The sequence below is a fragment of the Mustela nivalis genome (genome assembly GCF_964662115.1).
Source record: "Mustela nivalis genome assembly, chromosome: 5".
NCBI classification, from domain to species: domain Eukaryota; kingdom Metazoa; phylum Chordata; class Mammalia; order Carnivora; family Mustelidae; genus Mustela; species Mustela nivalis.
The window spans coordinates 151,083,151-151,107,363 of record NC_139024.1 but is presented as its reverse complement, the minus strand read 5'-3'; the positions used below and the strand labels follow the sequence as shown (position 1 = coordinate 151,107,363).

Below are 24,213 nucleotides of genomic sequence, written 5' to 3'. Positions count from 1 at the left end.
TGGAGTGTATGAACAAAATGCACAGAACACAGTTGCCAAGGGGGGCAAAGTCAACTGAAGTTCCAACAGCATCTTCTTAGGCATCGACATCTTCTGTCCCTCCTCTTCTTTCTTGCTCTCTCATTATATGGTCAAGAATAACATATTAGCAACTGAGCATTCTCAAAGTATCACAGACTTAGCACTACACTGGCTTGGCTCATACTCATGCGGATTGGCTAAAGGGGAAACTGAGGCTGAGGAAGAAGAAACCAAAGAGTTGTCTCAAGGCCACAGAGCTAACAAGCTATGGAAACAGCAGGTAACCAACTCCGTCTTAACGAAAATGTCACAGTACCTCAGGATTACCTGAGTCCAGTGACGTAAGGGCTTACATACCGGACTGTGAATGGCAAGGTGCTGATTTTTATTTCTCTCTGTGTTTAACAGCTCCTAGTGACATGCCAGTAATTGTTTAACCATAATCCTATTATTACCACCATATCTCATTTAATGAGAAGCAATCCCAGATATATAGGGCTAATCTTAAAAGGTGTTTGAAATATAATAAAGGTATTATGAAATTTTTATATATTAAAATAACATTCATACAAATATCTAACACAGTATCCTGATGCCTGTACAACACACTGCACTAAAAGTTAGTGGCTTAAACCAATAACTGATTAATACGATCCTGCTCAGCTAGGCAGCTCTTTTGATCAGTGTGGTAGCCCAAACATTCAACACGGCTCCTTCGCTTACAAGTCTGGGGGATCCGAGGAAAAGCGAGAAGACCTATGGGCTGGCTGCATGTCTCTCGGCTCACAGGACACTGCCAGTAGGGTAGTAGCTGGACGTCCGAACGAGGCTGCTCGGCACTCCAAGCAGCATTCCACGAGAGTAAGCCCCAGTACACAGGACAGTCAAAATCCAGTGGCCAAAGTGAGATCCAACGGCCCAGCTGACAGTCACTGTGGAAGGTCCCATCTACACAAAGTACAAAGACTAAGAAGTGGGATTAAATGAGAGCCACCAAGTTAACAGACTCCCAGGATGTTTCAATTGTTTATCCACAGGGTTTTAGGGAGAAGAAAACATGAACTGCTAAATACTTCAGATAGTTTTTATGCCAACAGTGGGCTTTGTCCACTGTACACATAGCCTTAAACCCTGAGTCTAGTCGAGCACTCAGCCAGGGGCACGTAACACGGCCCTTTCTAATTAACTAGCTGGGTCTTTCCCCCTTTTGCTCTCCGTGTGATTGGAGAAACAATCCACTCTTCTGGTTTCACACTCTTGGCTTTGATCTCTGACTCTGATCATCCTGTTTTGATGCCATTCTAGGCTCCCCTTCTGGGTCAACTTTGGGTTCCCACCATCATTCTGGGCCGTGACTGTTCTGTGTATCAGCTGCACATGTGAATGCACAAAGCCTGTGGCGGCATGACTCAGGGACCACGGCTCTATCCCAGCCCCAGTGCTGGCACTGTCACTCCACACCCCCTGCAGAAGGAATTCAGAGAAAGCAAACAGGCTTATCCTAACAAGACGAGAATGCAGACAGCCATCTATTTATATATAGCTTTTGTTGCTTATGTTTTGCTCTAAGAAGAAAAGAGCATACCTAAGAAAAGTGTTTTTATATAGATCTAAATAGAATTCCATTAATGTATGTTATAATGTGTACTCATGCCTCCATTCAACAAGTATTTACTATGGACCTGTATGCCCTGCGCTACACCATGCTCTAAAAAATCCATGGATGAATAAAACAGGCAGTCTGTCTACTGTCTCAGAACTTTTCCTGAATCAAGAAATGAATAAACAAAAGGGTATAAAGTACAAATCATAAGTGCTTTGGAGGACACGTGTGATATGACAGAGAATTAGAAGGAAAGGGCTCCCTTTCAGGGTGGTCAAAGACATGCCCCATGAACAGGAGACATTAAAGCTGATCCCTTATTATGAAAGAGACGGCCGTGCAAAGACCACTGGTAAACAGGTAAACCCTTTCAAAGGAAGGGAAAAGCCAGTGCTCTGTTCAAGGAATTAAGGGAAAAGGGTTGGATGGTAACAGGTTGGAGAGAGAGGGAGGCAAGAAGAGTTCGGAATGGTAACCCAGCCAGATCACGTGACCCCTCCTGGGCTTTGCTGCCAAGTTCAATTGTATTTTCCTCCAAATGCAAGCCACCTTCCAAGGACTCAAGCAAGTCTCTGGTCTTCTGAAAAGCTACCACTTAGTCTTCTAGTCCACAACTTTTCTTTCCCCTAAGCTTCTCCTACTCACATGTCTTCCCCCGCTCCCCGCCCCACCCTCTGAACTACCTTTCAAAGAAATGTTCATAATGCTATTCCATGGCGCAGAAGCAGCTGAGGATAGCGGTGAGGGAACTGGGGAGCAAAGAGGGGCTTAGGGAGGTTCCCTGTCCTCCTTGGGCTCCACATTCCTCATCTGAAAATGAAGGGTGAAAGATAATTGCAAAGGCTTCCCAGCTAGCTGGCTCTTTGATTTATTCACAGAGCTGCCATTTCAACCATAGAGCTGGGCAGGAAGCAGATCAGGTTAAGCCAGGGGGCGTCCAGATTTCTCCTAAAGAAATCTTCATCACATACAGTTGATCATTTGTAAAAAGTAAATTCTCAGAATATCAGGCTAGTCTGTGCTCAAACAGAATTCACCAAGTCCAGAGTTAGGTACAAATAAGTTTCAGTTTATCAAGTGTTCCAAATGGTCATATTTCTGTTTCCCATATCTCAGTCAAGAAATAAAAAGTGGCTCTATTTCAAATATGCATGATTTAACTTTCTAAATGGAAAAACTCTGATAATTTAATATATGCAACTCCTTAAAAATGAAGTCTATTGTGTTTATGCAGTCTAAAAGTGTAGGTACTTACAGAAAATTTAGAAAACATAAAAAGCAGAAATAGTATTAATATGCTCTTTGTCCCTCCAACTAAAGTAACCTATGACTTAATTTCTCCTTTTTTCCTGTACTTAATTATTTTTGCTTGCTTAATAAAAAGTTGTGACTGTACAGCAAATATGATTTTACAGCCATGTTTTTTAACCCAGTATGAAAAACTTTCCAGGTTATTATAAACGGTAAACATTAACATTCAAAGCTTTGTAATACTGCATCATGCAAATATATCAAGGTTAAGTGCTTTCTGAACTAGAGAAATGTGGATTTCAGCTACCAATATAGATTTAGTATTTCTTAAATTTATTCTTCTCAAATAAAGAAAAGTAAATAAAGGCACACTTTATATCGAGGAAATAAAGGTATTTTACAAACTACACAAATGGACATATTCTTTCTATTCCTATAAAAACAAATTAGCTAATTAATTACATCAATCATGTTGCTACCAGCAGGGAATTATTTCCACAATATACATACATTTGTTTTATAAAACATGTTTGAGAGTGAAAGGCTCCTATGTGCCTCTAATTATGATAGTGTGATAATTTGCTCTGAAAGACTCGACCCAAACTGAGCCCAAAAAGGGATATTTAAAGAGAGGAAAAGCAAGACGAATTTCTATATCCAAAAGAAACACACTACACCCACCCCCCCCCCAAAAAAAAATTCTAGGCTGGTGATTCCCAAACCTATGTGGCTTCTAAAATAAATGTTCCCCGGCCTCCAACTAGCTCACAGAGCCAGGATCTTTGGAGGGGGAGCCTGGGAACCTGTATGTGACACTCTGCACAGTACTCTGAGGGGAGGCTGGGGGTGGAAAGAGGGGCACCCGCGCCCACGCTGCAGCCATTCTGTGGGAGGAACAGGCACAGAGTTTTAGTTTATTGCCTCACATCGACGGTGTTTCTTCTCCACTCCCACTGAATATTTTGATTCCATGACTCAGTGTATTTATTTAACGAAGAAAGTTTTCTAGACAGAAGTTTCTAGAAGTGGTCCTTACCACATGCATCTGAGCCATCTGGACTGATTCATCCGAAAATCCTGCGGCAGACCTACTGAATTGGGAACTGGGCAGTATGTCTGTCTTTTTCTTTCTTTCTTTTTTTTTTTTTTTTTTGATTTGATTTATTGATTTAGAGAGAGAGAAAGAGAGAGTGTGTGTAGGCGTGCAAGTGAGAGGAAGGGCAGAGGAAGAGGGAGAACCGCAAATAGATTCCTTGCTGAGCGCAGACCCCAAGCGGGGCTCAATCTCAGAACCCTGAGATCAGGACCTGAGCCGAAATCAAGAGTGTGACGCTCAACACTCTGGGAGCCACCTGGGCACCCACCCTTTTTTTTTTTTAAAGCTTCATTTATTTTATAAAGAAAGAAAGGGGTGTAAGAGAGGGGAGGGGCTGAGGGCGTGCGTAAGAAAGTGCAATTTTAAATACATACCCAAAGGCCCAGGGTTATCCACAGAGACAGTAAAGCTTAAGACCCACGTCCACAGATGATGGTTAGTGCACTGGCCTTCACTTTCCTTAACTAGAACCCAACAGATCAAAAAGATCTAAGCGAAGAGTATGGTCATCTAATTGTTCGCTCTTTCCCTGATCCATCTGATTCATTCTTTCAGCAGATCTTGCTCGTTCTTCCCCAAATGTATTTCCACAGGTTAAACCCTCTTACCCCCAGGTTCTCATCCTTCTTTTGTTGACACCAGAAATGACGGGCTAAAGGGGGCTTATTCTTTAAAGGCAGCAATCTAAATCAAACTCTAGCTTTTTTATATTACAAGTAACAAGAAATGTGTTGAAACTCACCAAGAGAAACATATATATATATATATATAAAACACAGAGAGCAACAAATAAAAAAAAAGTACAGAAATTTTTAACCTCTGCACAGCAGCCAAGGTCCCACTAACAAATATTTTTTTCATGCAGAAAATTATGCTCGCCATACCTGACACAGTGCAAGTATGTTTACTGCAATTTAATATCCACACAAGCAGGAGAAGAGATTTAATAATTTTTCAGCTGGAATGAATTGACAGCCAGTGGTAGAAAAGTGCAGAGTCCACAGAATCGATAAAAGCCGCTGGCATCACAAAGCAGTACTTCTGCCCAGAAAACATCTCACAAAGGTCAGGTTTACAAACCACCAGGTAGCAGTATCACTTTCACATCTTTCCAGGGCTATTAAAATTCCATTAAACAACCTTCCAAAACTAACTTGCAGCCTTTAAAGTTCACCAAAATGATCCCAGAGACAGATCTGCCTCAGTTCAGATGCTGAAAGCAAAACCTTTGGTTAACTTCTATCTCCCGTCACCAAAAAAAAAATCTTTTGCAAAATTCCATTTAGAAAAAGAAAAAAAAATTAAAGCAAATATGTATGTATTTACAACTATACATGTGGACCTAAGTGGGATGTACCCACTTAGTAAGAATGATGGATACCCGTCAATTCTCAGAAAATAGTTTTCAAAAGTAAGTTATTTCTGTTGCAGATCTTGGAAAGCCACCACCACAAAGTATCTAGTGTCATAAAATCACGCCTGTGTTATGAGACACAAGTACTCAATTATGCCTGAACAACAGCTGAAAGGAAGCAATATCCCTCGCCCACTTTAAAATTGAGCTTTCCAGGCTGTATTTTCACCACAGGTTCCAAGTCGCATATAGGATTTTATCAGGCCCCATCAATTCAGGATTAGCAACTCATCCAACATTTACTGAGCACCTACTAAGCCAACACGCACACTGCCGCATGCGCCTGACCCCACAGCCTCCAGGCTCAGCCTTCCGGCCTAAAGCACAGATGGAAGGGAAGGGGAAGCATGCCACGGAGGACAGAGAGTATCTCTGGGCAGAGAGACACGGCCAGTCTTCATTACGTGCTTTAGTTTTCCTCCTGAAGACATAAACTTCATCATGTTTATTTGATCTCAAAAGCAGAAGGATTTGCACTCAAGCAAAACAGAACACAGGCACCTTCAGACCATAACAGAGAGTAGGGAGCTCCGTCGCCCTGCTCAGACCAACACCCGGCTGAAAGCACTGCGTTACAGCAGGAAACAGGCCATGTGTTCCTCTGAATCAGTGGTCTCCGCCTCTGGAAAAATCACTTTCTTGAATCCGTCAAAAAATTTAAGAATGCATCCCCATAGATCCAGATCATTAATTATATTCATGCACTTTTGTACGAATGCATTATGTACAGTATGAAATATACACAAAAGGAAAATTCCAAGGAGAACATACAAGTAAACACAATGTTACTATCTTCTTCCTGCACGCCGATGCCTCATCTCCCAGGATGACCCAGGGTTTGTACACCCTGTCTCTACAGTGGGATTCCTCTGTGGTTCCTAAGGGCTTCGGACGTGGGACCAAGGCACCACAGAGGCATAGCTAGTGAGGATGGATTGTTTAAGATCCCCAGAAAGCCTTTCACAGTGTGAAGCTTTTCAGGGCTCGGCTACAAGTTTTAACCAGGAAAGCCAAAATATGCAACTTTAAGAGAGCAGAGAATGTGAATTTCAGTGTGAGAGGAGCCTGCTGAGAAGTACTACACCTCTCGGCACTCTCTACACGAACTCACGTGTGAAAATCTTTCAGATCGAACACCAAGCCGGGTTTTTTCTCCTTACAGACAACAAGCTTTCCAGAAGTTCGGAGACTACACGGCATCTGTGACGATGGCCTACTTTCGATGCAATTCCCCATCAACACTTGACTTTTCTGTTCTCATTTGTTTTCCCGTGCCTCATTATTTTCAATATAATTCTGTACTTGCGTATTGGCAAGTTGTTTTGTAGAACACAATGGAGCCCCAAAAATACCACTCCCATAACAGCGGGGACTGAGGACACTCCAGATTTGCTATGGACAGATACAAAAGGTATTCCCAGAAGCTCCCAGGTTTCTGTACTTTGGTCTGTATGTTCTCTGAACTAGGAAAATTCAGAGAATTATGAACAGACGCCATTCTGCCGAACAGCCTCGGGACTGCGTCCCTGTTCCCACCTAGAAGGTATGCTGTTTGCTCAAGGGTCAGCAAACTTGACCCAGTGGCAGAAGTAACCAAAGGCTGATTGTAAGAATGTACGTTATCCTCCCTTTTCTAAGGCATGTGCCTATTAGCAGAAACACAAGCTGCTTCTGACAAATGCTCAATAAATACTTGTCGAATGAATGGAAAAATAACTATATAGTTGGAACAGTTAACTGAAGTTAACTGAGTGAAGGAGTCACTGGCCAGTGTGTTTTTTTTCACAGACTGTGACTCTAGCATTACAGAAACCCCAAGACTCAGAAGGGCAAGTGGATTCTACTTAGGACCCTAAGTGCGCTCCAGTGGCGGTGGCAGTGGCTGACCATGAGAAGGCTTGCAAGGAGAAGCCCTGGCTGACTGGTGACGGGGGCCCAGAGTCAGGGAAGGTGCAGAGGTAACCCAGGGGTGGCCCATTTGTGGACACCGCCCCAGGTCCATAACAGACGTTCTGGAAATCCAGGTGCTTATACATGTTAAAAGGGCCAATGACTTTCGTTACCCGCTTCCTGGTTCTGGGGATTTTAGCTTTCATTAGCCCCACGTGCTATCCTGTCCTTCTAAACTGGGAGGAGCCCCTCAATGACAAGAACCATGTATTTGTCATTTTGCTTTTCATCTTTTTAGTTCCCAGACAGCACAGTAAACAATCAGCAAGTGTCAGCTGACCCTTTTGTGATACCTTAGGGGATAACAAAAATCACCGCCCCTTTTAACTTAAGTAAGCACCTTTGCATTCAGAAACCATTGGGGGGAGGGGTGTCAGCAAATTGGCACTTGTGTTGCCCCTCCCACCTCCCTAAGTCCGCTCCTTCCTTACTCAGCAACCGGGGTTTCCTCTTCAAGATCCTTCTCAGTAGAGGGGAAGAGGGTGAGTTCATTTTACGGCTTCAACCAACAATTCTCAAACTACTGGTTCTCGACTCTAGTCCTCAGCTCTGGCACTACGGCAGACTCACCTGGATTCTAGAAAGTGCAGGGTTCCCTGTCATAGGAAGTGCGATGTGACTGTGAAAAACAGGAACTGCCAAGTGACTAAAATGAACAGCCAGACTGAGTACAACGATCTATTCTAGATCAACATTAGGCCCTCCTTCTCTGGTGGATCTGGGACATATATAAGCATATTAGAAGCAATGGGAGGTTCTGCCAGTCTTCCTTAGTTTGTTTAGGTTAGCTTTCTCCAAAGGTGACCAATGAACCCTGTCATCCCTAATTCCTGTTATAAATACAGCTTTAATGGAACACAGCCACGCCCATTCATGTATGTGTCATCTGTGGCCGCTTTTAGGCTTTGGGGGCAGAAATGAACAGTTGCCAACAGAGCCCTTAGGGTCCACCAAGCCTAAAAAACTCACTAGCCAGCCCTTTCAAGAAAGGACTGGTGTGTTAAGGAGTTACAGGAATCTCACATTGTCCTGAGGTTCACGTGAGGCCACTCTGCTTTTAGGAAAGACCAACATAACTACCTGTTTTCTGCTAACTGCAAGGCACCCAAAGAGGATTTTTGTTTTTACCCCCAAAAAAAGAAAAAAAAAAAAGCTGAGCATGAACACAGCCGTCTGCACCGTTAGCAGCCTGCAACAGCAGGAGTGGTCAGTGGCCCTCTGAGATCCTTCCCCAGGACGGCGCCCGGCTCAACCCTGTCCTGAGCCCCGGGGCTCAGCTCCCCTGACCCACTGGCAAAATGTGTCTGTGCTTAGATATCAGGAGAGCCTGGGAGGGCTTATGTTGGGGGTCCGGGAAATACTCCAGATTTTTTGCACATAAATGAACAGTAATTGCTTCTTTGCTTGATGCCCCTCGGCTTACGAAGTGTTTCCCGGACATGTTCTCTTTGCACAGAGCGGGGCAAACCGGGGCCCCAGAGAAATACTGAGGAAGCCGGCCAGTTCGGGGTTCTAGAGGTTCCGGGGCCAGGCCTCCGAGGGGAGGGGCTCAATGAACAGGGCCTCACCTCTACGAAGACGGGGCTGGCTCGGCTTTTACTCTTCAAATTTCATTTGAAGAAGGGATTTCCCTTATTGCTTAAAAAAAAATAAATAAGGACTTGAGCACCACTGTCCTAGAAACTCACAGATCCAAATAGACAAAGACCAGGTAAACTGTACTCTGCTTTGCCAAGGACAGACGTAACTAGCATTCTCTGAAATCTAAGTGATTAATGTTGGCTTATTTAAACTGAATGTGTGACACATAACCATTTAGGCCTCAGGTCCTCTTATCCGGTGACATGTATCATGCACACCACATATAAGTAGCTGTCTCATTAAAATTTTTTTGAAAAGTTACAATTTAATATTATATTTTGGGTTTCTTAAAGAATCAACAGAAGAAAAGGCCATGTGCAAACTATATCTTGAATTTCTATATATGACCAGCTAAAAGCAATTTTATACTTCTATATGTATTTTATATGTTATATTTATATTTTATATGTAGTATTTTAATATGTATTTTATATGTTATATTTATATTTTATATGTAGTATTTTAATATATTTTATATATATTTTTATTACATTATTCAATGTCTCTTATGAAAGGAAAATAATTCTTCTTAGTGTCTACAGCCTCGAAACATGTACCTGACTCATTATAAACTATACACTTCCTTTTACACACTCATATCAAAGTATATAAACCGCTGTGTTCCCTTATTCTTCTCTAGAGCCAGGATTCACCAGTTTGTAAAATTATCTTCCCTCTTTGCAAACATAATACAACATTTTATAGCACTTTTATTTTCAGGGTCCATTACATGCACAATCTTGTATTTCTTTTTTTTTTTTTTTAAAGATTTTATTTATTTATCTGAGAGAGAGACAGCGAGAGAGGGAACACAAGCAGGGGCAGAGGGAGAAGGAGAAGCAGGCTTCCTGCTGAGCAGGGAGCCAGATGCCGGGCTTGATCCTAGGACCCCGGGATCATGATCTGAGCTGAAGGCAGACGCCTAACGACTGAGCCACCCAGGTGCCCACATGCACAACCCTTTAATGTAAACTACCTAAAATCCTCCTTGCAAGTTGACAGTATATAACAAACACTTAAATTAAATTATTAATCCTATAGAAGAAAGAAATTTCTCTGTGTCAACACAGCACAAATGAAACTAGGAGTCAATGAGACATTTAAATAACTGCCATGTAAATTAACAGGATATAGCTATTGGTCTCCTTTCCAGTCTCAGATCAGACTCAATATGCAGCAATCACTGCTCACAATGATGAGTCAAATGCGGCTTGATACAAACTGTAGAACTCGACGATCCAAGTTCATACATCCAAAAATCAAACACCGCTTATGTCCTTCCCTACATAAAAGGTCAGGAGGTAATGTCTTCTAGATGCATTCCATAATTAATCTTACACACAAAAAACAGCAACTTTGCAAGTCTCAAATAAAACAGAATTCGTTTTTTTAACATTTCAACATTAATACTAAAATCACTCAACACCAAGAAACTCTCTCCCTGCTCTGAATATTTCACCTTAATTTATTTACCTTTCCATAACCGGTTTATGCCACTTACCCTGCAAGGGTTTTCAGATTCATGAGGAAGAAAAAAGTAGCAACACACAAATGAGATCTAGAAAAGCACACAATCACTATAAAAATAGCTCATCCATCATCTCTACATTTTGATTCCAGAGGCAGCAGTGAAAGGTGCTGTTTCCACACCACTCACCCAGCACACTTAGAAAGGTTTGCTCCATCACTTATACAACTGAAACTGATTGATTAGCTGCTAGAGAAAAATCAATACAAATATCCTAGAAAACACTAGCTTGTAAATTCATTCTGGCCCCAACAAAGTCCTGGTCACAGCCTGACATGTTTTTCTAGATATATAAAATGCAACCATGTCAAACCCTGGTCCCCGAACACCACGATGCTGAGGAATTTTTAAAACCGGAATCTCAGCAGAGGTGAGGAGGTAGGGGGAAAGTTTCCCCACAGGCTGTTAGAACAATGAGAGAAGAAACTCAAGTTACGTGATAAATCTTATACTCACATTCAGGACTGGCCACAAAAATGATGAACACATTGAGAAAGTGAAAATGTCAAGGGGACTGAGTTGAGAGAAAAAGGGGGGAAAAAAGGCAAGGAAATCAAATAACTATAAACTAAATACATACATATTACATATGTATTAATGTATTGTACATATTAATGTAATGTACATATTAATGTATTAATATGTATATTATATACATATATATGCATGTATTTTTGTAAATGGCAAACTAAAATTTCTATTTAAAAATATAAATAATTTTTATTTTAATGCAATCCATTCAAAATTTAATGAGCTCCCTCATTTTTGGCAGCTGAATGTATAGTCAGTATATTTTTGGTGCTTTGGGAATCCACTGTACATTCAGAATGATTCCATGATTATTTCAGAATCTCTTCTGAATGCTCCCTTCCCTTTGGGTCAGCCCTTAGCCTCTCCATTCATTAGACCACTATGAAATAAATTTATATGAATATAAAATGTTTCATAAATATGCTATTCAAAAAGAAATTGTGCTCTTATTCTATCATAGGCTAGGCAATCTGGGTTCTATCCCCATTCTACAACTGGTACAGAGTTTTTGAAAGTCATTTGGTATTTCTGACACAAAGTCATCAAAAACTTTAAGAAAGGAAATGACTTTTCAGGACGGGAAATTAACTTCCACAGACAGAGTAGCTCTCATCAAATTTATTGGAAACATATTTAAAAGGGTCTTCATCTTAGAGCAGCCTTTCAAAGAACCACATTGTTTATTATTAATTATACAGCCATTTAATAATAATGGTATCACGCAGAATTTAAGGGTTTCTAGCTCAAAGGATAGTCCTAACACCTGAATTATTTAGAATTAAATACGCAAAAATCACAGAGATAAGAGAGAATTTCTTCTATTTACCTTCATAATTATTCTTCACAATTTTAAAAGTTCACATATAGAAAATCTGTAAGATCAGTAACATCCCAATGTCTTTTGCAGAAAAAAAGAAAATGAACTCAATCCCTTTAAAATGTAAGCTATCAACAGGTACCTCCTATAGTGGAAAAAGAGTATACGGCCATTCTCAGCACAAATTTGCTTTTCTCAAATTAAGAGAATGAAAGGTAATAGTCACACCAAATAGTTTCTATCTACAGAGTCCTAAAATATGTTTTAGCATCAAAAGAAAAGTTGTCATTTGACTCTATTCGTTAATGTCTGTTATAGATGTTTCAATATTTTCCCTCAAAATTAGATTTATAAAAAATAAAAAAAAATTTTTTTTTTTTAAATTAGACTTCTTGGGCGCCTGGGTGGCTCAGTGGGTTAAGCCGCTGCCTTTGGCTCAGGTCATGATTCCAGCGTCCTGGGATCGAGTCCCGCATCGGGCTCTCTGCTCAGCAGGGAGCCGGCTTCCTCCTCTCTCTCTCTCTCTGCCTGCCTCTCTGCCTACTTGTGATCTCTCTCTGTCAAATAAATAAAAAATCTTAAAAAAAAAAAATTAGACTTCTTGGATTCACTTAAATTCCTTCAGTTTAAGTAGCATGTCTTCTTCATAAGAAGAACACAGCCAATTACTTCCTGTAAGTTATCTCAAATTCTAACAACAAAGAATAGGAAACGTCACAGTAACAAGGAAACCAAGGCCTGGAGGGGGCAAGTACCTTCTTCAGACTGGCATGGCTGGTCAGCAGCAGAACACTTTTCATATTCAAACCCTCCTATGGCAAAGAACATTGAATACCTAACTACTTTAAGTTCTTCTAACCATCCTGCCTTGCCTAGGAAGTTACGACCTCAATATTTTAGTAACACTACCATACCATGAATCAAATGAGCTCACCAGTCCAAAAAGTAGCAATTGGTTTCAGCTCTAATACACAGATACCAAGACAATGGAAGTTACACAGCCAACATTCCAGGGTCAGGAATAAAAAGGCAACACACCTACACACACATACCCAAACACACGCTCATGATGATGAAAGCAATACTAACCCAATCTCTTTGAGTGCTTTCTCTGTGAGTAAACAAATGCTACATCGCTGCTGACCTCAGATACAGTCTTTGTAACATTCACCTTAAGTGGCCCAACCCACTTTGGCTATGACGATGCTAAGTGACAATAAAGTCTGAACGAAGTCACACTCTGTACTTCCGCTGCTCAGAGGGCCTTTCTAAAGATAAGTAACATAAGTCAGAGAACTAAGTTGGATATCTTTAGGAAAAAAATCTACAATCAGTTTATAAAAACTGATTATTCCTTTCTGGTTTTTGCCTCAAGTCAAGCGTAATACATAAATGTGTCCAATTAAGGAGGGCACGTGATGTAATGAGCACTGGGTATTATACAAGACTGATGAGTCACTGAACTCTACCTCAGGAACTAATAATACACTATATGCTAATTAACTGAATCTAAATAAAAATCAATCAATCAATGTGTCTATACTAAGTGGTGAAGCAATCACATCAAAATGTTAGGAGAGGTTATAGGTGAAGATAGATATAAGGGAGCGAAGAGAATACCTTCACTTCCTAGATGATGATTTATCAGTTTTAGACCTTTAAAATAAATTTTCAGAGTCAAGTGAGAAGATGTTTTAAGACTTACATTTAGCTGTGAAGAGAAATGCATAATGTTGGAAAAGTACTTCGAAAGAACTAATTCATACTCCTACCAATTTGCAGTGTTTGGTGGATAGATCATAGAGTTTTAATATCCCCATTTTCTGACAGATATATGGAAAAATAAACACCAATTTAGAATGCCAGGAAAGGCATCATTTTTCAAATAGATGAGGTTTCTGTGCAAATGTATGCCCTTTCTGAACACGGCTTAATGTAGTCATGTTGTACAAAAGACAATCACTCAGACTGTTCTTCATATTAGATAATTACCTGGCTCTAAAACAGAACGCCGGCAGGAGTCAATGAGCATCTCTTGTTTCTTGTTCAATATAAGTTGGATGTGAATGAAGGAAGGGACTGAACTCAGGTTGTAAAAATAGAACAAATTTGTTGGGAGGTGTTCATAAATCAATCAAGGTACTTTTCTTTCTATTATGGAGAGCATTCCAAATTCATGTTGATAAAGGCTTTCACAGATTAAATAAAGAAACGTGTTCAGAACTCATACTATCACTTCTAGGGTGTGAGGTACTGAAAGTCGCACTCCAAGTTACTCGCTAAAAGGACAAGTACATTGCCAATAACTATTAACCCGCAAGATTATGAGACAATAGATTATATCATGTTAGGTGTAAAGACACACCAATGTTATACACACATATTATAAACAAAGACAAAAGAGAAAGTCTATGGTTTAAGCAGTTAGTGTCAACACAACTGTGACTCACATTAAAGATAAGTCTCATTATATGCTGAGAGATACCTAAACAATCACATTTTCCAGCAAGTGATGATTTGGAAGCAGCTGGCCACCTACACAAAGAGTTATTCTCATTAGGTCTCTTTACCTGTACCACTCTTTGCTGGTCCACAGTTCTGCAGATAAAGAGGGTGAATTTTTTTTTTTTTTTTTTGAGGGTGATCTTTATTGACCGATAGTAAAATCTACCTTTTTCAAGGCTCCTGGAAATACTTATTCACTCTACATTCCAAATGTCCAAAAATTACCAAAGAAAGAGTTAGAAATCTTGAAAAGTAGTTTGCTCAGTCCACAAAAGTCTTCATGCACATTAGACGGTCATGGATTTCATTTTTATTTTTTATTTTTTGTCTTTTCTATGAAGTGACAATGGGTGATAAAGTTCAAAATACATCATAAGAAAATGGAAGATGGAAAAGTAGTAAAAGAAGAGTAACAGGAACACTAGAAGCTGGTTGGTTGAATCTGGTAACATTTCTGTTATATAGGCTAAAATATTTATAAACTCTCCAGAAAGCTAAAGCAGCATCATATATTTAAAGTGAAGGGTTATTTAGAAGAATATTATAATTTATTTAGAAGGCTAAAATCGCACATAATTCTAGAAAATCTTACCTTGAAAAGACTGTTTGGCTCTTTCTACTAGTTCTTCTATCGGGTAACTGGCCAAATTTCCTCTGGCGTGTTTAGTTTTGCAGTAGGTACAAGCATTGAGGCACCTGTTCAAATGAGGCAATAAATGGGGCTCAAATTTTTAAAAAAGATAGTACACACCTAACATGGGAAAAGACCTAAAACATACAACAAGATGTTAATTTATAACACGTGCCACTTGAAATGAGAAAAAATGAAAAACTGGTATCCATCATACTTCATACTTACTTTATTTCCACAAGACACAGAAATTTACAACGTGCAATTCTTTTTAAGCTTCAACTATTCAAAAATAATTGCACAAATCACACAGTATTATCTCCAAATGAACATAGCAATGAGGAACAAAGTTTATAAATGCTTACACTGATTAAGTAATCAAAACAAATTCAAGATCGGCATTTTTTTCTAAGCCACTGACATTGTTTGGTCACTATAAAAGTAGAAATTTAGTATTGCTTATGTATACTGTATTGCTTAGAAATAATAAAGCATATTCATTCAACTTTCAACTAATGATATAAGAATAAACAGGCAACATAGCATTCTCATAACAAAATATACCCTGAGAAATTTTCAGATAACATTTTTCACTCCTGAAGTCAGAAAAAATACATTAAAACAAATCCAATTAATACTCTATAGGATTACATTAGAGAAAGTAAACAAGGAAAATGACATTAGTTTTGAAAAATAAAAAAACAGATTTCCCAATTGTCTGTAGACATAATAAAGAATTATCTTTGAAAAACTAAAATATTGGCTCTACTCTCATAATTTTTAAATATAATTTAAATAGATTTTGTTAATATAAAAAAAAATAGTTACAACATAATAGAACAGTCCTATGCCAAAAAGGCTCAACCACACTGAACAAAACCAAACAAGGAAGTAACTCTTCACTGATTCAACTGCTAAAATGAACAGCAAGGTTTTAAAACACCATTATAATATAAATGCTTTAAAATTTCAAAATGAGAAAAAAATGAACTTTTAATAACTGAACCTGACCAATGTGTAATTTTGCTAATATGTGACTATGAGATACATATGAATCACCGTACTCAGCGGCCAAATATGCAATGTTTAATTTCTATTTTTTTTTTTTTAGATTTTATTTACTCATTTGAGAGAGAGAGAGTGAGAGAGAAAGACAGTATGAGCAGGAAGAGAGCAGAGGGAGCAGACTCCCGGCTGAGCAGGAAGCCTGATGTGGGGCTCGATCCCAGGACTCCAGGATCATGACCTGAGCTGAAGGCAGACACTTAGCCAACTGAGCCACCCAGGCGCTCTGCAATGCTTCATTTCTCATAATTTCTGCATGGCACTTTTAAGTAACACATATATTTTCAAATGATTTTTACTGTTTACCCAACCACATAACTTTAAAAAACTATCATTCTTTTCTTCCTAAGCTGTGTTCATTTTTTTAAGATAAGATAAAACACAGATTGTGGTCTCTCTCTTATGAGCACAAATTCTAGTCTCCCGGTTGTTAAAGGTCTTCTCTTCTCAATTTCCATCTGTTTCATAAGAAGGGAAAGGAGAAAACTGTTGCGGGCCTCTCTCTAAGAGGATAACTCACTTTTGTTTAGTTTTGACTGAGTATCAGACACTATTCTGGATGTTTTATACCTGTTATCTCATTCATCATTCTAGAGTTCAGTGTTATTATCCCCGTCTTACAGATGAAGAATCTACTTCAGAATGTCTGATCATCACCTGACACCAGAGAAATACAAGAAGACATAAGCTACAGAGCTGTTCATAGTAGGTAATGTAGAAGAAATCTAGAAGAAATGCACAAATTCCTAAAAACATACAACCCACAAATATTAAGTCATGAAGAAATAGAAAATCTGAATAGATCAATAATGAGTGAAGAGACTGAACCATATATCCCACTGTGGAAGCACAGGACTGGATAGAGTTTTACTGATGATTTTTGTCAAACATTTTAAAAAGAATGAATACCAATCCTTTTCAAACTCTTCCAAAAACCAGAAGAGGGGGGAATGCTCTCAAACTCATTTTATAAGGCTATTATTATCCTGATAGCAAAGCCAGATAAGGACACTGTAAGACAAGAGAACTACATGTAAATATTCCTCATGAATACAGATGCGAAAATTGCAATAGAATACTAGCAAACGAAATTCAACAGCATATTACTGGAAGAATCATATACCACGGTCAAGTGGAATTCATCCCTGAGAAACAAGGGTGGTTCAACATACACAGATGAAGAAGTGTAATACAACACATTAATAGAATTGAGGACAAAAATCACATGCTCGTCTCAACAGATACAGAAAAACTATCTGACAAAATTCAATGTCCAGTCATAATAAGAACACTCAACCAACTGGTTGCAGAATACTGTACCATGAGAAAATAAAGACCATACAGGACAAACCCTCAGCTAACATCAGACTCAATGGTGTAAGGGTCACAGCTTTTTCTCCAAGATCAAAAACAGGACAAAGGCATCTACTCTTTCCATTTCTATTCAATCACACTCATGTAAGTCCTGGCCAGAGGCATTAGATAAGAAAAATAAATAAAAGGCATCTTAATCAGAGAAGAAGTAAAGTAATGTTTGCAGATGACATGATTTTTTTTTTAAAAGATTTTATTTATTTGAGAGAGAAAAAAAGACAGCAAGAGAGAGAGAGGGAGCACAAGCAGTGGGGGGAGAAAGAGAAGCAGGTCTCTGGGATCATGACCGGAGCCCAAGGCAGATGTTTAACAGATTGAGCCACGGAGGCATCATTATAGATGACAAGATCTTATCCATAAGAAATCCTAAAAATTCCGCCAAAAACCTATTAGATCTAATCAATGAATTCAGTAAAGGTAGAAGATAACAAATCAACATACAAAAACAAAACAAAACAAAAACAAACAAACAACAACAAAACGAAAAAACAATAGTATTTCTATACACTAACAATTTATCTGAAAAAGAAATACAGAAAATAAACTCCCTTACAATAACACCAAAAACAGTAAAATACATAAGAACATTTTCTTTAAGTTTTTTTTTTTTTTTTTTTAATTTGACAGAGATCACAAGTAGGCAGAGAGGCAAAGAGAGAGGAAGCAGGCTCCCTGATGAGCAGAGAGCCTGATGCGGGGCTCGATCCCAGAACTCTGGGATCATGACCCGAGCTGAAGGCAGAGGCTTTAACCCACTGAAACACCCACGGGCCCCTTTTAACCAAGGAGGTAAAAACCTCTACACTGAAAATAATAAGGCAATGATGAAAGAAACTGAAGAAGATACAAATAATTGGAGAAACAGTCCATGCTCAGAGATTGGAAGATTTAATATTGTTAAAACTTCCATACTACTCAAAGATGTCTATAGACTCAATACAATCCCTATCAAGATTCCAATGGCATTTTTTACAGAAATAGAGAAAATAATCTTACAATTTGTCTAGAACTACAAAATACTCTTAATAATAGCCAAAACAGTACCGAGAAATGGGAACAGAGGAAGCATCACATTTCCCGATTTCACACAATATTACAAAGCTACGGTGATCAAAACAGTATGGTACTGACTTAAAAGCAAATAGACAAGTGGAAGAGAATTAAGAGCCCAGAAACAACCCTATGTGTATACACTCAAGTAATATTTGACAAAGGAGCCAAGAGTATTCAGTGGGGAAAAGATTGGTCTATTCAATAAATGCTGCCAGGAAAACTGAAAGTTTTCTTGCAAAAGAATGAAACTAGATCACTGTCTTATGCCATTCACAAGAATTAATTTGAAATGGTTTAGGAAAACTGGAAGTTCTCTTGCAAAAGAATGAAACTAGATCACTGTCTTATGCCATTCACAAGAATTAATTTGAAATGGTTTAAAGATTTAAATGTAATACCAAAAACCATAAAAGATCTAGAAGAAAACACAGGAAGAAAATTCCTTGACAAGGGTCTTGGCAATGATTTTTCAGATGTGACACCTTAAAGCACAGCAACAAAATAAAAAGTAAGCAAATAGGACACATCAAACTAAAAAGCTTCTTCACAGCAAAAGAAGTGAAAGACAAAATGAAAACACAACCTATGGATTGGGAGAAAATATTTTCAAACCACACATCTAATTCATAATATAATAAGTGATTCAAATATTTGATTATTATTCCATAATAAGAAATTCCTAATATCCAATAAGGACTTTATACTCAAAATATATAAGGAACGCAACAGCGAAAACAAACAAACAAATAATCCAATTTAAAAATGGCCAAAGAGGGGCGCCTGGGTGGCTCAGTGGGTTAAGCCGCTGCCTTCGGCTCAGGTCATGATCTCAGGGTCCTGGGATGGAGTCCTGCATTGGGCTCTCTGCTCAGCGGGGAGCCTGCTTCCCTCTCTCTCTCTCTCTGCCTGCCTCTCCATCTACTTGTGATTTCTCTCTGTCAAATAAATAAATAAAATCTTAAAAAAAAAAAAAAAGGCCAAAGAATCAAAATAGTCATCTCCAAAGAAGACATACAAATGGCCAACAGGTACATGAAAAAGGGTTCAACATTATCAGTCATCAAGGAAATGTAAATCAGAACCACAATGAGATATCACTTCACACCTGTTATGAAGGCGATCATCAAAAAGACAAAAGATAACAAGTGTTGGTAAGGATGTAGAGAAAAGAGAGGGAACAGCTGGCCACTGTTGGTGGTGATGTACATTGGCGCAGCCACTACCAAAAACAGTATGGAGGTTCTGCCAAAAGTTAAAAATACAACACGCATATGATCCAGCAATTCCACTTCTGAGTATATATATCCAAAAGAAAGGAAACCACAATCTCAGATGTCTGCATCCTCATTGTCAGTGCATTATTTACCAAAGCCAAGACAAAGAAACCACTTCAGTCTGTCCAACAGTTAGTAGATGAACAAAACTATGGTAGCATGTGCACGTATCCACACATACACAACGGAACATTATTCATCCATAAAAAAGAACATCCATTTCCAACAACATGGATGGGCTGAGGGCTTTATTACGCTCCGTGAAATAAGTCAGAGAAACACAAAGTGTGTATGACTTCACTTTGTGAAGATCTACAAACAAATGTGAGATCTACAAAAAGGTGATGAGATCTACAAACAAATTCATAAAAACAGAGAAGAGACTGGTGGTTGCCCGAAGTAAGGGCAAATGGGTGAAAATGGGTGAAATGGGAAATGGGTGAATGAAATCTACAGGTAGAAACTTCTAGTTACAAGCATAGTTATGTTCTGGGAATGTAATATACAGCATAGTTATAATTACCAACCCTGTATCTTATATTTGAAAATTTCTGAGAGCTAGATTTTCAAAGTTCCTATCACAAGAAAAAAATGTTAATCATGTGCAGGGAAATCTGTTTACTAAACTTACTGTGGTGAGCATTTCACGATATAGACATAAATCATTATGTTGTATACTCTGAACTTATACAATGTGATATGTCAATTATATCTCACTAAAAATGGGCGGGGGGGTAGTTGAGTAAGTAGTTTGCTCAAGACATGTAGTTGAGGTTCAAATCCAGGCCTGCCAAATTTCAAAGTTCATGCTATTTCCATACAATCTGACTCCCCAAAATAAATGTGTGTCAAACACCCTAGTAACATACAAATGCAAATAATAAACTAGTCAATGATCTGACATGAGTTACAAGTAATGTAGCATTTGGATTCAAAGATATGACCAGTACTAGCATCTAGTACTGGTTAGTTGTCTAGAGCATGTGTTTTTCGCCTTTATTCTTTAGAAATCTAAGACTAAGTTTCTTTTCTATCCACTAGCCCCAAGTTATTTCACCCTTCTTTACGAATTGTTTTTCATCTTCTTGCTGGCTCTGGGGAAAAATATGTCATCTCATTTGATATACCATATCTTTTTAAATTCTGTTGCTCTGTGAGGCACCTAGGTGGCTCAGTCGGTTAAGCGACTGCTTTTGGCTCTCAGGTCATGATCCCAGGCTCCCTGCTCAGTGGGGAGCCTGCTTCTCCCTCTCCCTCTGCTGCTCTGCCTGCTTATATCTCTCGTTCTGTCAAATTAAAAAAAAAAAAAAATCTTTAAATTCTATTGCTCAGGTTCTCTCTGCCCTTCTCAGGCACCATGGTAAGGTTCAATGCAGCAAGCCCTACCATTCCTCCATCTATAATATCCCCTTATGATGGGCAGCTGTCACTCAGGGTAGATCAGCACTCTTGCAGAGAATCTGCTCTCTTTGCCTCCTGAAACTACTTCAAGTCTCCTGACCCTTTTCTCTTATTTCTATTACCAATGGAGAGCTCCATAAATTAAGCAGACAATCTTAATAAAAGCTACTACTATTTCTGACTTGGGCTATTTCTTAAAAGGAACTATCTTGAGGGACACTAGACTGAAGAAGGGGAAGGAAAACAGAGGAAGTGAAGGGAAACATGTATTTGAAACATTTGTAACATGAATGAATGAATGAATGAACACATATAAAGTATTTAGAACAGTGTCTATACCTAGTAACTGATTAGTAACTGTTGGCCACTGTTTAATGTGACTGTTCTAAACAATTCTATAAAGAAATAATTATGCATTATCCTGTTCCAGATATACCTAACTTTATGGAACAGAAGTACCACTGATCGGTTGGCTTAAACCAACTGTGGAAACCAAATTGTGTTTTCCTATGGGCTCACTTAATAAAGGTGGAAGCGTCCCCCCATGGAAAGCTCCCTACTGAAAATCCACTAGAACATCTTAATAAAACAGGGTGATATTTGGAAACATTTATAATAATCAAAATACGCCAGTAAGTATATTAAATTAAGAATTAAAAATATTGGGGCACCTGGGTGGCTCAGTGGGCTAAAGCCTCTGCCTTCGGCTCAGGTCATGATCTCAGGGTCCTGGGATCGAGCCCCGCATTGGTCTCTCTGCTCGGCGGGGAGTCAGCTTCCCCCCTCTCTCTCTGCCTACTTGTGATCTCTGTCTGTCAAATAAATAAAATCTTAAAAAAAAAAAAAGAATTAAAAATATTCTTCACTAAACTGCTCCCCTAGGGTTAATTAGGGTTGTTGATGTGATATGTTTTTGAAGTTCTAAACTCTTTATTGTATAAGATAGGTTCATCCTGTGGCGCCTGGGTGGCTCAGTGGGTTAAGCCGCTGCCTTCGGCTCAGGTCATGATCTCAGAGTCCTGGGATAGAGCCCCACATGGGGCTCTCTGCTCAGCAGGGAGCCTGCTTCCTCCTCTCTCTCTGCCTGCCTCTCTGCCTACTTGTGATCTCTCTCTGTCAAATAAATAAATAAAATCTTAAAAAAAAAAAAAGATAGGTTCATCCTTATCTGCAGTTATCAAAACATATTATTTTGATAAAGTGAAGATTTCTATACAGTGCATTTCTTCAAGCATGTTGTAACAACACAATTTCAAGCATTAAATCTGCTAAGCCTTACATTTAAAAAAGAGAGAAATCAGTTACAATTCACAGGAAAAATAGGTACAACAAAATCAAAAAAGAAAGAATGAGTTTTTGATGACATTTAGGTCGAAAACAATTCCCTCCACCAACAGGAATTACAATAACCAATTATTTCGACATGACAAGCTTCTAACAAAATAAAGGGATTCATCATAGAAACCTTTATGAGATACTTTCGGTTATCTGTAAACAATTAAATAATTGTCTGGTAGTAGGAACATCAAGCCAATTTCTTCAACCGTCAGAAAACAAAAGATCTTTGAAGGTTGACTGTTGCAAGCCAAAACCAAAAAGAGATGCTGTGAAACTCTGAGGAAGAAGGAAAATCCTGAAAAGCCCTCACCTGTTCTGACAGAAGAACGAAGCGAGCACACCGCACCTACCACTCTGTGTAAGGATGTCCCAGGGCCACAGGCCGACAAGGAACTAAACACCTCAAAAGCAAAGAGCGATTCAGCATCCAGTTAAGCAGTGTAACTCGTAAGTCTTAAAAAGCATCTGTGGCAGAATATTTTTCAGTTACAGAAGCCAGAGAGATGAAATAACAATTTTCACAAATTAAAATATTTCAAAGGGCTCAAATGCATAACAAAATGTCAAATTTAATACCTAAGCCACAGAAAGCAAATGAAAACTAAAAGTTTTAACATATTCAGTTTTTTTCTTTTAAAGAGCATCTTTAAATATCACAAGTTCTGAAATAATTTAAAAATCAGAGTTATACTTCTAAAAAATTCACCATACTGACACCGTTTTTTATGGGGAAGGAAAAAAAGCTTACGTGACTCAGAACTCTGTTTCTCTCTGTGTTTTAGGGTCAAAAATATATTTAAATACCCAAAAATACTATTGGGGACTCAGACATTAACACGTTAAAATAGCATATTCAGTTTCGTCCACATAATTCAATCCATATTTATTTTTAATCAATTGACAAAGTACAATGCTCCTCAAAGCTTCAACCTTACCAAATAATAAGCCCCTTTACAGAGCTAAACTTTACAAAAATCATGCTGTAGCACTCGCCAGGTTCTTCCATATCGAAGGAAAATGAAGCTAACCAAACCAAACCAAACCAAAACAAAAAACTCCTCGAGAAACAAAAGGTTCACACAGGGCAGGCTGTGCCAGACTTGGCTGTGCATAGCCTGTTGTGAGTCCTGATCTTGGTTTTAAAAGTATTTCCAGGAAAAGCCTTTTGATCTTTTAAGCAAATGTAAGAGATCCTCCTATCATCAGGATCTGATTAGATCTTCAAATGATAACATAATACCTGTTTGCCAAGCTCGAAATCCTGACCAAGCAAAGAAAAAATGACTTCCTTAAAAACTAACAAAATACAGTTCTAAACCCTTAAGTTTCCTGTGGTCAGGAAGCCTCCAACCTAGACTGAAGCTCTCCACTGGGGTCACCAATTCCATGTTCTGTCCCCAACTCCAAGACCTTATTCTAACAATTATGGCCTCTCTCTTCAACTGCTACCTTTCCGAAGTTGCTTTTCCTTTTGAAAAAGAAAGGAAAGGAGGGAAAGAAGGAGGGAGCTTAGCAGCAGCCAAACTTTCTCCTACTTACACTGAATTCAAACACAACTGCCAACTCGATTTTCTTCTACCTCCATTAGCTACAGGGCCACATCCTTTGCTTCAAAAAGATGTTCTAACATATATAAGCTCTATATCCTTACTTCCCATTCCTTTTAGCTAAAACAAATTACCTTTATCATCACTACCCATCAATCTTGTGTAAAAAGCAC

At 38.7% G+C, this 24,213-nt stretch overlaps 1 protein-coding gene across 8 annotated transcripts in view; it reads right to left on the bottom strand.

Moving 5' to 3' along the window:
* Window positions 1-24,213, bottom strand: part of CDKAL1 (CDKAL1 threonylcarbamoyladenosine tRNA methylthiotransferase) — a 631,102-nt gene that overhangs the window by 321,882 nt on the left and 285,007 nt on the right. For all 8 annotated transcript variants that reach the window (XR_014311876.1, XM_082730990.1, XM_082730994.1 and 5 more), the window contains one exon: window positions 14,950-15,053. Coding sequence is in view for 7 of the 8 variants with exons in the window: in XM_082730990.1 (XP_082587116.1) it covers window positions 14,950-15,053 (104 nt within the window). In the remaining variant the exon portion in view is untranslated. The remainder of the gene's footprint in view (window positions 1-14,949; window positions 15,054-24,213) is intronic.